The sequence below is a fragment of the Bufo bufo genome, chromosome 11 (genome assembly GCF_905171765.1).
Source record: "Bufo bufo chromosome 11, aBufBuf1.1, whole genome shotgun sequence".
Classification (NCBI taxonomy): Eukaryota; Metazoa; Chordata; class Amphibia; order Anura; family Bufonidae; genus Bufo; species Bufo bufo.
In genome coordinates, this window is record NC_053399.1 from 82,349,658 (window position 1) to 82,361,955 (window position 12,298).

Here is a 12,298-nt window from a genome sequence, read left to right on the forward strand (position 1 = left end):
CGTTTTTACACCATCCTTTCCACTTGGGAGTAGCAGGGACCAGGCCTGAGCATCAGCCCAGACACATTTACTCCAGTTCAGGGGTTGGAGTAGTTTTTACACCAGGTACATGGACTGCCTAATTTATGACGCCTCATCAGATGCATCCTACGGCAGCGCAGGGGGGGGACTCAAAGACCAAGGTAAAACGCCGGTCTTTGTAAATGACCCCCAAAGGTCATGTCTAGCCATAGAGAAAAATCAGTTGCTACTGCCGAAGCTTCTAGGAAAAATGCAGAATTCAGTATCAGCCATTTACACGAATGGTCGTCAGTGTAATGCCTGTCAGCACCAAGAGATGCTCAAGACTTGGACTGTTGGGATTTCTTAAGGGCAGGTTTGGGAATATAAATATAAAGGAACAAAAAAAGTGTCAGAGAAATATCTCAGCTAGAATCTGATTGGTGGGGGTCTGTCTCCCGGCACCCCCGCCGTGGTACTCCGGTGAGCGCTGCAGCCTCTTAAGCCACGTTCATCAGACACCTGGCCTAGGCACAGTTCAGTCCCATTGAAGTGAATAGGGGCGACCTGTAAAACCAAGCACAGCCGCTAACCAATAGATGGCGCTGTGCTTGGTAAGCTGCAAGGAGTCAGTGGTGCTGACTGGAGCGATGCAGCTTCTTCCAACAGCTGATCGGCAGGGGTCCTGGGTGTCGGACCCCCATAGATCACATACTGATGACCTGTCCTTAGGATAGGCCATCCATATTAAACACTTGGAAAACCCCTTTAAAGGGGTTTTCTCATCTCATACAATGGCGGCATATCGCTAGGATATTCCCCCATTGTCTCATAGGTGTGGGTCCCACCTCTGGGACCCGCACCTATATGGAGAACGAAGCCCTGAAAGTGAAGGAGAGCGGACTGCGCATGCGCAGCCGCCCTCCATTTATTTCTATAGGGCTGCCGATAAAAGCCGAGCACTGGCTCGGCTATTGCCGTCTGCCCCATAGAAATGAATGGGAGCATGGGCCGCGCGTGCCATTCACTATGGGAGAGGCGGGGATTAGGGCTTGGTGGTGGACGGACCCCGGGAAATCTGGGGTCCTCCAGCCACAGCGCTCCCCGCTCTGTTCTCGATATAGGTGCAGGTCCCAGCGGTGGGACCCACATCTATCGGACAAGGGGGAATATCCTAGCGATATGCCCCCATTGTCTAAGATGGGAATACACCTTTAAGGGAAGTTTCTAAATACAGTGCGGTTAGAAAAATATGTTTTAAAGGGATTCTGTCACCAAGTTTTTTAGGCTATAGAGATACGGAGATGCACGGCTAGATCGCCGCTAGCATGTCTGCAATATACCGGTCCTATAGGGCTGTGTGCTTTTATTTTCTTGAAAAAAGGATTTTAAAGATATGTAAATTAGTCTTGTAAGGTGCCCAAGGGGCTGTACGAACCTTCCTGGTGCCCAGCCACGCCCGCCTGTGAAAGAGCCCAGCACCGCCTGCGTCCTCCGAATCTCCTCCTTTCGTCATCGATAGATAGCCGTAATCTCGCGCATGCGCAGTTCCTTCCCTGAGGCTGATGCCAGCACAGGAAAGGAACACTATACCGGCACTGCGCATGCGCGAGATTACGGCTATCTAACGGTGACGAAAGGAGGAGATTCGGAGGACGCAGGCGGTGCTGCCTAAAACCTGATGACAGAACCCCTTTAAGGGCATGCCGTGCTTTTTAAAAACAGTGGTATACACTATTTGTAGCGTTTTTGGAACCCCCCCCCCCAAGTAATTTACCAAAATCTGCAAAGACATCTGCAGCTCAACCACATTCACATAGAGCAGTACTGACGTGACTTCAGACCCCCATGTACACTCCTACCCGTGTACCCCAGGGGTTCAGTGTTGGCCACACAGCAACCACACTGGGGGTACCTCCACGCTGCGGATTTGCCTCCACTGATGTGTGGTGTCATTTTAAGAAAACCTCAGCTCCAGGCTTCAACTTTATCTAAATCGAAGAGGACTGTCCGCCTCTCCGGATGCGGCTGGTTCACTAGATACTTGCATCCAATCGGGGAGCTTTTCTTAGAACTTTCCGTTACGACATCCCTCTGTTATTCCTCCTGATAATGAATGAATAATAGCCAAGGATGGTCCATTATCTGCCCGTGAGGGGAGGCACCACCTTGACAAGGAGAATGGCAATTGTCAATTTAGTCATACATTTCCAGGAGGAGTAACAGAGGAACAACAATTATACTCAAAAGTATAAAAACTCTTACTAAAACAGACAGGTCGGGAGAGTGGAAGGGCACCTACCTTTCTCACTTTCCACATAACCACTCATTTGCTATACGTTAATAGGTCCACAATGCATATATATACGGTTCCGCTCCAGTGAAAGGTTTTGTCCCACCAAACATAGTCAACATTTTTCAAACCAGCACCCGGAGCTGAACACTTTTGTAATTGCAAGTAGTTAAAATTCAAGAATAGCCAGCGAGTTATTCAATAAAATCTGTCTCGATAGCGCCACCTGCTGTTTGCTTCTTTTCTTATTTCTTCATCCACCTCGCTGAGGTGGTCGCACATGCTCAGTATAAATTTTCAACTGCCATCAGCCATATCTCCTGCTAGAAGCTGTGACCGTTAAGGGAGAGAGCTGCAGCAGAAAGGACACCCCCTTTCCCCCTGAGAAAGGGCATGTCCACTGAGCTGTCAGATTGATATAAATCTATTGGAGCAATGAATGTGGAGATCTCTGGATCCATGTGAGGTACAGGGCTGGTTCTAGCTTTGTTAGAAAGAGGTTGTCATGTTCTATACGATGTCCGATTTTTATTAAATACTCCTTTAAATGCTCACCACTAAATGCCATTTTAGAATGCACACATTTAACTGGTCTAAGCAGAGTAATTCTAGTGTTCTTTGTTCTGATCCTGATTTACAGTCCGAATTATGCTCCAGAGCTGCATTCACAGTTCAGCTGGTTAATTAGAAGCAATCTATGAGCTTGCGCCGAGCTCCTATTGTACAGTGCCCGGGGTATAGACTGCAAATGACCAGACATTGCTCTGTACAAAAACTGCTCCAGCAAGAATCCTGGGAGATTTCAGCTCTGCAGAATAGTGAATGCAACCTTGTAATGTTATGTATTCAAGTAATCAAGCAGTCCAAGCCACCCCCTCCCCTAAATAATAAGATAAGTGATGACCTCCATATACACGTGCACACATATCCTTCATTATAATCTGTGCCTACCTAAGTCTATCAACGTATCCTACAGTAGCGCAAACATATACAGTAGAGTCCAAATCTTCTCCACAGTCCTCCCCTTATAACTAGCTATTATATGTATATTTGTACAGTTAAAGGGGACTTCCAGGACTTAGATACTGATGGCCTGATATCAGATCGGTAGGGGGGAGACTCACTGCACGCCCCCCAATGTGCTGTTCCGGCAACTATACAGTGGCCAGAGCCAGAGGCTTAAGGCGCCATCCACTGTGTAGTGGCCATACAGAGGTACTGCAGCGCAGCTCCCAGTGGATGGAGCTTTCTGTCCACGGCATCATTTCTGCCATCTGCCGAAAACAGCAGATGGGTGGGGGTGTAGGGCGTCAGCCCCCCCACCGATCTGATATTAACGACCTATCTAAATCCATTTACATAACGACCAATTAGTTTAATACTGAACAATTTATAATACATACAGTCCGTCGGCGTCCATCCATTCATCAGATCCCATTAGTAAATGTATTGACGGAAGAAAGGTCCCTCCCCCACATATAAACAGCGCCACTTTTGTCCATGGGCATGTCTGGTACTGCAGCTCTTCATACCTGTTTAAATGCACAGGTCTGAAGCAAGAATCCAGAAGAAAGCAGACATTTCATGTCATATGACCCCTTTAATCCTCATCACCTACATGATAACAGCAATGTATTGTCCCCTTTAAGACTGTTAAGACTGGCTGACGCCGAGCGTTACACCCGTCATTCGGATTGGTGACCAGAAGTATAACTCAATGATCATTTTTCCAAAAATCACAAGAATTCTCTGGTTCTGGGAGCCTAATAGTCCATGAACTGGACACCATATTCAGTAAATGCCTTAAAGGGGTTGTCCTATCTCGCCGTTTCCATAGGCTCACGGAAACTGCTGAGAGGCCCAGTGATCCACCATTTCCGTAACTCCTATCGTCGTGGATGGCAGCTATGCAAATAGAGTATCGGCACAAGCTACGCTGCTTCCGTCCTTTAAAAGGGGAGCCACGGAAACAGCGGAGCGTCGGTCAGCTTGGCTGTGTCCTTAAGCCCACCCAACTGGGATGGCACATCCCCTTTAACATCTACCATTCATAATTAACACGGCAGTCCTATCTTATGAGGTGATGCCACTTTATGATCATGATCAGCACTGCAGCCCCATAACCGTTTTTCCCCGCACAGCAGGGCTCCTTTCAAGCGAATGGGGTGGGCCATTGTCCTGCTAAATCCTGAGGGCCCCTTCCCAGGAGGTCGGACCCCCAGGTGAATAAACACATATCTCTACGACTCCCCCCTCCCTGATGATCAGTTCTCCAAAGAGAATCTGATCATCTAAGCAGAGCTGGAGTGTAAAGCATGGAACACGGCTTGGTATGAACTGCTCAGACTACCTTAGGCTCCTATCAGAGAACGTCTAAGCTGGAGTCATGCCCTCAAAGCTGCCAACGCTGTAGAGGAGAACTCGTCGTTGTTAAAAAGTCAAGCTCCAGTGATCCGCTCAGGATTTACGCTCGGAGGTGGACATCCCAATCATAGGAACTAGAATATGAAAAAAATCAAATAAAAAAAGTGGAGCAAACGCGAAACCCAAATTCTTCAAGAGGTTTGGTATGTACGGCCAACGCAAAACCTAAAAAAATAATAATTGGATAAGTATGGGTGAAGTATGGCGTAGCTCAGGCCGGATGTGGAGGACATGCGGTCCAGAGGCTACTGAACGGATGGACGCCTTCTGGAGGAGAGGACAACATGGAAGGAGGAGGTCACTGGTGAAACTGTAGCCCAAGTTTATTTAGAGAAACGAACAGCTTTACATTCATTGCAACTTGTGAAACAGGAATCGCTGCTGGCATCGGGTGCGACTATAAAATGGAATGTGGCAAAGTCCTTGACCGTTAAAAACTAACTTCTCTTGGTTAAAAAAACCAGCGCCCTCCGGTGTGTGATGTGTGCTGGGGGGGGGAAGGGAAGGGTGTATGAAAGTATATTGCTAAAACACAATCTCTTATCTGTACATCCAGTTACGTAGGAGACTTTCCCAGTGATTCTTCTCTCTCTCTCGAGCATCCTTTATACATATAAGTGCCACGCATTACAGGAGCCACCGCCGACGGCTGCCTAATGGCGAGAACGGAAAAGATTCCTGGTCAATTAAAAGGTTAACTCCATCACTCTCTACCACAAGAAGGTTAATGAGGGTCTGTAAACATGTCCTCCTTTCCCGGGAGGGGTCAGGCCTACAAGGCTGTGCTCCACGCTGACATCAAGCACTGTCCCGCATTACCCTGGCATGGACCGCTGGCGCGGTTTTGCTCGGTCTAGACTAAACCTGAATGGGCGCTTCTACATTGGGCCACATCTTCTGGCCCTCTTCTAGAATAACTCAAACATACGTTGCAAAAAACGGAACTAAACTGGTTCTCCAACCGTGACTGTCCGGGGGGCTGGTTGCCGTGCGCCTCCGTTCACCGCAACCAGGAGGAAGGGACCCACTGAGGCTCCGTGTCCAGCTTGTTGATTAGTCGGAGGAGTTCCTGATAGGCCTTGTCCAGGTCAGTGTTCACTATGGCCATGTCAAAGTAGTGCCCGTTGTTTTGCTCCATTTCTCTGGCTTTCTCTATGATGTCTCGGAGCTCCTCAGGCTGCAAGGGAAACCAGAAAAAAAATGTCACCGACCATAATCGTCGGGTCACACGCATCGGCGGACCGCGAGAACATATGAAGGTCCCTTTTCAGGCCAACATTATGGGACTATCGTCATTGTGGGAGTCGTAAAGTAGTGGTATCCTCGTCACCATGCGGTCACTACACACAGTCATACATACCACGGATGACTACTTACCTTTGGATTTCTACCTTCTTTTGCCAGCAGTGCACGCAGCCTCTCTTGAGAAGGTGGAGCGATGAATATAATGTACGGCTTTAAATCCGAGTTGCGCAGCGTTTTAAGAGCCTGAAATGGGGAGAACAAGAAAAATCACATGTGTTAGAACAGATACAGGATCACCTACTGACAAGTCATGTGTGGTGGTCTTTACTATACGATACATAAAAACAGGCAACCCCCAAATAAGTTAAAAGGAGCTTACTCTAGAAACAGCACCACTCCTGTCCCTAGGCGGTGTGAGGTATTGCAGCTCTGTTTTATTCAGGTTAACCGCTCAGCTGCAATACCTGACACAGCCTGTGGAAAAGAGTGGCGCTGTTTCTAGAGTAAATGTAGACCCCTAGATCTGCTTTTAGAGACATTATAGTCATTTTTAAGACATCCAGAGGGGACAGACTGATATTTGTTTGATTTCGATAAATCCCAATCTGAATCAACGTGGGAATTTACAAAGAAATGAATCTACGGCTGAGGACGAATGTAAGGGGGGGGGGGGGGGGGAAGTGGTTTCTGCTATCACACAGCATTACTCATCTGTATATCCCCCCCACACGTAGAGCAGGACCCGGCCGCAGTCTCTGGCGGCAGCTCCCACTCATTCCACCGCAGCCTTCAGGTCGGCTGTTCTACAAGAAGCACGGGAGTCTTCAAGAATTTCACAAGAAACACATTGCTGGTGGTATTACTGTCCCTGAACCTCTGTGTGGGCTGACAAAGCACAGTGATAATGACTGCACATACCGGCAACGTGACATTTAACCTCTTATGTTTATGGCAGAAAACTACAAGAGTCAGCGCAACGCTGCTAGTCACCATCCTAGCCTCACTGATTGCCATCCGACTGCCGCCCCCCTGCGTCAGCATCCGACTGCCGCCCCCCTGCGTCAGCATCCGACTGCCGCCCCCCTGCGTCAGCATCCGACTGCCGCCCCCCTGCGTCAGCATCCGACTGCCGCCCCCCTGCGTCAGCATCCGACTGCCGCCCCCCTGCGTCAGCATCCGACTGCCGCCCCCCTGCGTCAGCATCCGACTGCCGCCCCCCTGCGTCAGCATCCGACTGCCGCCCCCCTGCGTCAGCATCCGACTGCCGCCCCCCTGCGTCAGCATCCGACTGCCGCCCCCCTGCGTCAGCATCCGACTGCCGCCCCCCTGCGTCAGCATCCGACTGCCGCCCCCCTGCGTCAGCATCCGACTGCCGCCCTACCTACTAAAGTAAGGCTACATGCACACGACCGTATGTGTTTTGCGGTCCGCAAATTGTGGATCCGCAAAATAAAACAGATGCCATCCGGGTTTTTTTTTGCGGATCCATTGTAACAATGCCTAAAACTGACAAGAATAGGAAATGTTCTATTTGGTTTTTTTTGCGGAGCTACGGAACGGACATACTGATGCGGACAGCACACGGTGTGCTCTCCGCATTTTTTGCGGACCCATTGAAATGAATGGGTCTGCATTCTATCCGCAAAAAACAAACAAACGGAAACGGACAGGGAAACAAACAATGTTTGTGTGCATGTAGCCTAAGGCCGAATGCACACGGCCGTGAGCGGTCCGTGAGATACCGGACTGGATTCCTGCTGAGAGCAGGAGCGCACGGCGTCATTGGTTGCTATGACGCCGTGCGCTTCATGCCGCCGCTGCACTACAGTAATACACTGGTATGATCTATACGAGTGTATTACTGTAGTGCAGCAGCGGCATGAAGCGCACGGAGTCATAGTAACCAATGACGCCGTACGCTCCTGCACTAAGCAAGATGCCAGTCCGGTATCTCACGGACCGTGTTCCATGGACGTGTGAATGAAGCCTTACCCTGCTTGGGCTGAATTGTGAATTTCTTTTCTCAAAGCTCAAGCCAAACTGTTAGGGGGTTAAATTAGTACAAAACTTAGAGGATACATTCTCTTTAAGCCTTCCTATCTGCTCCTGCACTAACCACAGCAGGGAGGAAGTAAAGTGCTGCAGTGATTCAAGCTTGCCATGCAGGTGAATCCAATCTATTGTTCCCAGCCCTTCTTCAATGTGATTATTCTCCTGATGTCCTGACGAATCCCTATCCCCATGAGCACAGCCACCATATATCTCCATGTTTTAAAAACTCCAGAAAAATGTACATTCTTAAGTGTGGATGGTATCAGCAGGGATAGGCTTTGGACTCCACATATGAAATATAACAAGGCAAATCCTATATTATTAAGGCAGTGTAGTGGTTACGATCCAGAGACGTGACGGCGACCTCACCTGCGTGTGCAGCGTTAAAAGGCAAATCTTGCCAGAATTAATGACTTGTCGCACGGAGTCCACGCCGGTGCCGTAGAGGTTCTTCTCGTGCTCCCCGTATTCAATGAACTTGCCAGAAGCAATGTCTGCTTCAAACGTCTGTCTGGAGACAAAGTGATAATCTCGGCCCGCCACTTCATTGTCTCGCCTATTCCGAGTCGTATCTAGACACACAAGGACAAAACGGATATCTGAGAGTCTGGCTCCAACCGTACAGGAACCATGTAATAAATATAAATCCTGGTAGGTTAAGGCGAGGGCAGAAAAGAAAAATCACCAAATGCTGCTTCTCGATGACACGGACGCTTATACAAGGCAGACTGGGAAAGCAGATTTCCATTAGACAAATCCCACTATGTCTGGAATTACAAATCATGTCCATTCAGAGACCGGAGGCTGAAATACCCCCTCCCCCACTCATCGTCACTCCCACCAGCTCCTGGGACCCCCTACAACCCCACACGCCTGCACTCATACAGGGAGGTATATGTGAGGGCGTCATGGTGGGAGAGCGTCCTCCTGACTGATGAATGCAGAGCGCTATACACAACAGTAACCACATTCCAGCTGCACAGAATACTGCAAGAAGGAGCCAAGACACCTCCTCAAGGAGGCAATACCCTTAGGCCTCATGCACACGACCGGTGTGTGTTTTGCGGTCCGGATAACCATTGATATAACTGCCTATTCTTGTCCGCAAAATTCCAAAATCTCATCCCATTTTCCGCTACTGTAAACAACGTGGATTTTCTGCATGCCATCCCACTGCAGAAAATCCACAGGTGTAGTGGTACCACAAGGGTCAACTGGCATTGCCCCGACAACTCCCATCAAGCTGCAGGAGCAAAGTCAGATAAGCTGTGGGCTGACAAAATGTGTGAAGGGGGAGCGTCGCCCTCCAGGAACCACCATCATGTAATCAGTCATCAATGTTGTAATAGAAACTGGGATAACGAGTTCACAAATCAGCACTCGTCACTGAAATGCAGCCATACCATCAGGAACTCCGTGAACCTTCTCCCACGAGTGCCTTATGTAACGGCATAACAGCTCATTAACCCCTGACAAGGCCTCAAAGACCAGAAACACTTTTCACGTTTTCGCCTGCCTTTCTGCATTACAGACGCCGTGCGGTTTTTATTTTTCCACTCGGGCGGCTGTCTGAGGCCTTGTTTTATAAGAGAGAAATGTGATTATTTGGCGTTGTTCGGGAATACATACAAATTACAGTCTGTCGAATTTTTTCTCGTTTTGCTGCAGACATAAAGAATCGATTTTTGGAGTCTTTTTACGCCACATTTCACACTACATAACCCGATAATCAAATTCAGATTATCACAGTTGCGTGGATACCTAACAGGTTTATATTTGTATTTAATGTGTGCACAATAAAATGTATTTTACAGTGAATAACGGCAATATTTTTAGGGAGGGTTGTGATTATTATTTTATTTATTTTTTTAACTTTTATAGCATTTTTTTAATCCCATTATGGGATTCCTGTTTTAGAACTTTATGTCACATTTATAATGTGTTAGCATACTTCGGTATGCTAATACATTATGTTCTGTGTCGGTATTACTGGGTAACACTAGTGTGCCCTAACAGCAGGGGTAGGCCTCCTGCACACGACCGCGGACCGCATTTGCCGCAGCACGACCACTGCGCGCACACGTTCGTGTGCAGGAGGCCTTACAGCAAGGACAGCCCGAGGGTCCTTCATAGGTCCCCAGGGCTGACTGAGTATCACTACCCCAGCTACAAATCGATCTTAGGAAGAAGTCCCCATTAAATATGCTGCAGTAAGGATTACGCCATGATCAAAGGGTTAACAGATGGTGTCGTCCAACTCCTGCTGTTAAAGGGATTATCCGTGAAATGATAATGATGACCTGTCCTCATTATCAGGGGGCACCCCACCAATCATTTATTCCAAGGAGCGGCCGCACTCCCCGAAGCTCTGGGGGTGCAGCCAGCGCCCAGTGGCTGTGCTTGGTATTGCAGCTCAGCCCCATTCACTTCAATGGGGCTGAGCTGTATCTAGGTCATGTGACTGATGTACGGTGATGTCATATGGCCTAGGAAGAGGCCGCGACACTCACTGAGCGCCCAACTTCTTCTAACAGCTGATCGGTGAGGGTCCCGGGTGTCGGACTGCCGCCGATGAGATACCGATGACCTAGGTCATCAATATACATTACTAGATAACCTGTTAGGAACACACGCACGATTCTTAGTGCTAAAGCGCTCTGGGGGGCGAGTAACTCCCTCATCAGCAGAAACAACAGGACAGCGGGCGGTCATTAAAGGCAGTTTGGAGCAGAATACTCACGAGGCACGGCGGCAGCAAATCTATCAGCCTCGCTGTTCATTAGGCGCAGCCGCAGCTCGTTCTGCCCGCAGTTCTGTGGCCCTATTAGTACTATAGGCCGCTTCCTGTTTGCCGGTTGGTGGTAGAGAGACATTTCTTCGTAGGTCAGGATCTCTTCATTATCGTAATCTAAAGGAATCAAGGGATAAGTGAATTAATAGACAAATCCATCATATAGAGACACCTATACGGCAAAACTGTTAATATTTCATACGCCATGTGCTGCAGACTTATTAAAGCTTTTACAAAACCTTTGTGGCAGAAAAAAATAAATAAAAAATAACTCGCAAATTATGGCGCACATCACATTTTACACTTCTTGCTACTTTTGAAAAGTGGTGAGAAAAGGGGCCAGGGCTTAGCGGGAAAGGGCGTGGCCTCCTAATACTATTTCTGCTAAAATTTACCCCAGTTCATAGCACAAGAAGGTGCCCGCTACAGGAGAAAAAATGTATATAGATTGTCACAGCTTCTGCACATGCGCAGTCGCCGAATGCTCAGAGCTAAGCGCTCGACTCTACACAAGACGACTATCGCCCTGCGTGACGGTGGCAGATTTGCTTGGCCTGTCATGCAATGTCCCTGCTAGCGTTAAACTAGTTACACAGACATTTTGGGCATGCAGCAGGCATCTGTGTGCTGGTCGGCAACCATGAGATGCCCCAAGCAAGTTGCAATCATAGTCCCATTAAGGCTACATCTACACGACGACATTTGTCGTGCGACAATTTTTATAATGGCAGTCTATGGTGTCGCACTGCAACATGCAACATGCTGCGACGCAATAGTCGCAGAAAATCCATTCGAGATAGATTTTTCTGCGACTGTTGCGTCGCAGTTGCAGCATGTTGCAGTGCGACACCATAGACTGCCATTATAAAAATTGTCCTACGACATTAGTGCAACAAAATGTTGCGCGACAAATGTTGCAGTGTAGTTGTGCCCTATCTGTCGTGCGACAAATGTCGTCGTGTAGACGTAGCCTAATAAGACTAGTACCCACGCAGGATACCCTAGGGGCCTGACAGAGATAGCTGCTGGTTGACTCTGCTATCTAGGGTAGTGCATGCTCAAACCCAACTCCATTCAAATGGGGGACACATATCCCCTTGTGCTTCTGAATGATGGGGGTCCCAGCACTCTGCCCTCCAGCGTTGTGAGATAATCCCTTTAACGGGGCCCTAGAGTCATGGACCCTTCAGATGACGAGATCTACCATCATGGATTTCTGTTGTTATATCAGTAACGCCCCCTTCTTCCTGGATACATACCATCATTTTTATTGGCATTATATAAGATTTTTTTCCTCTTTTTCTTGTTTTTCTTCGCACACCACAATTTGCCTGTAAAGGAAGAGAGAGGTTTTAGGTGGATGACTATAATCATGGCAGGCAGTAATGTACCCACTACTAGAAAGAGCTTACTGCTACGACTATACGAATATCTTTAACTGGACAGTCCTGTCTCTTAGGCTTTATCCACACAACTGTATGTATTTTGCGGAC

At 48.2% G+C, this 12,298-nt stretch overlaps 1 protein-coding gene across 2 annotated transcripts in view; it reads right to left on the reverse strand.

Annotated features, from left to right (window-relative positions):
* Positions 1–2,830: 2,830 nt before the first annotated feature.
* Positions 2,831–12,298, reverse strand: part of PALS1 (protein associated with LIN7 1, MAGUK family member) — a 47,993-nt gene continuing 38,525 nt past the window's right edge. For both annotated transcript variants that reach the window (XM_040411339.1, XM_040411340.1), the window contains exons 10-14: positions 12,065–12,136; positions 10,755–10,922; positions 8,384–8,586; positions 6,095–6,205; positions 2,831–5,894 (exon numbers count right to left, since the gene is read on the reverse strand). In XM_040411339.1, the coding sequence (XP_040267273.1) occupies positions 5,718–5,894; positions 6,095–6,205; positions 8,384–8,586; positions 10,755–10,922; positions 12,065–12,136 (731 nt within the window). In that variant the 3' untranslated portion in view covers positions 2,831–5,717. The remainder of the gene's footprint in view (positions 5,895–6,094; positions 6,206–8,383; positions 8,587–10,754; positions 10,923–12,064; positions 12,137–12,298) is intronic.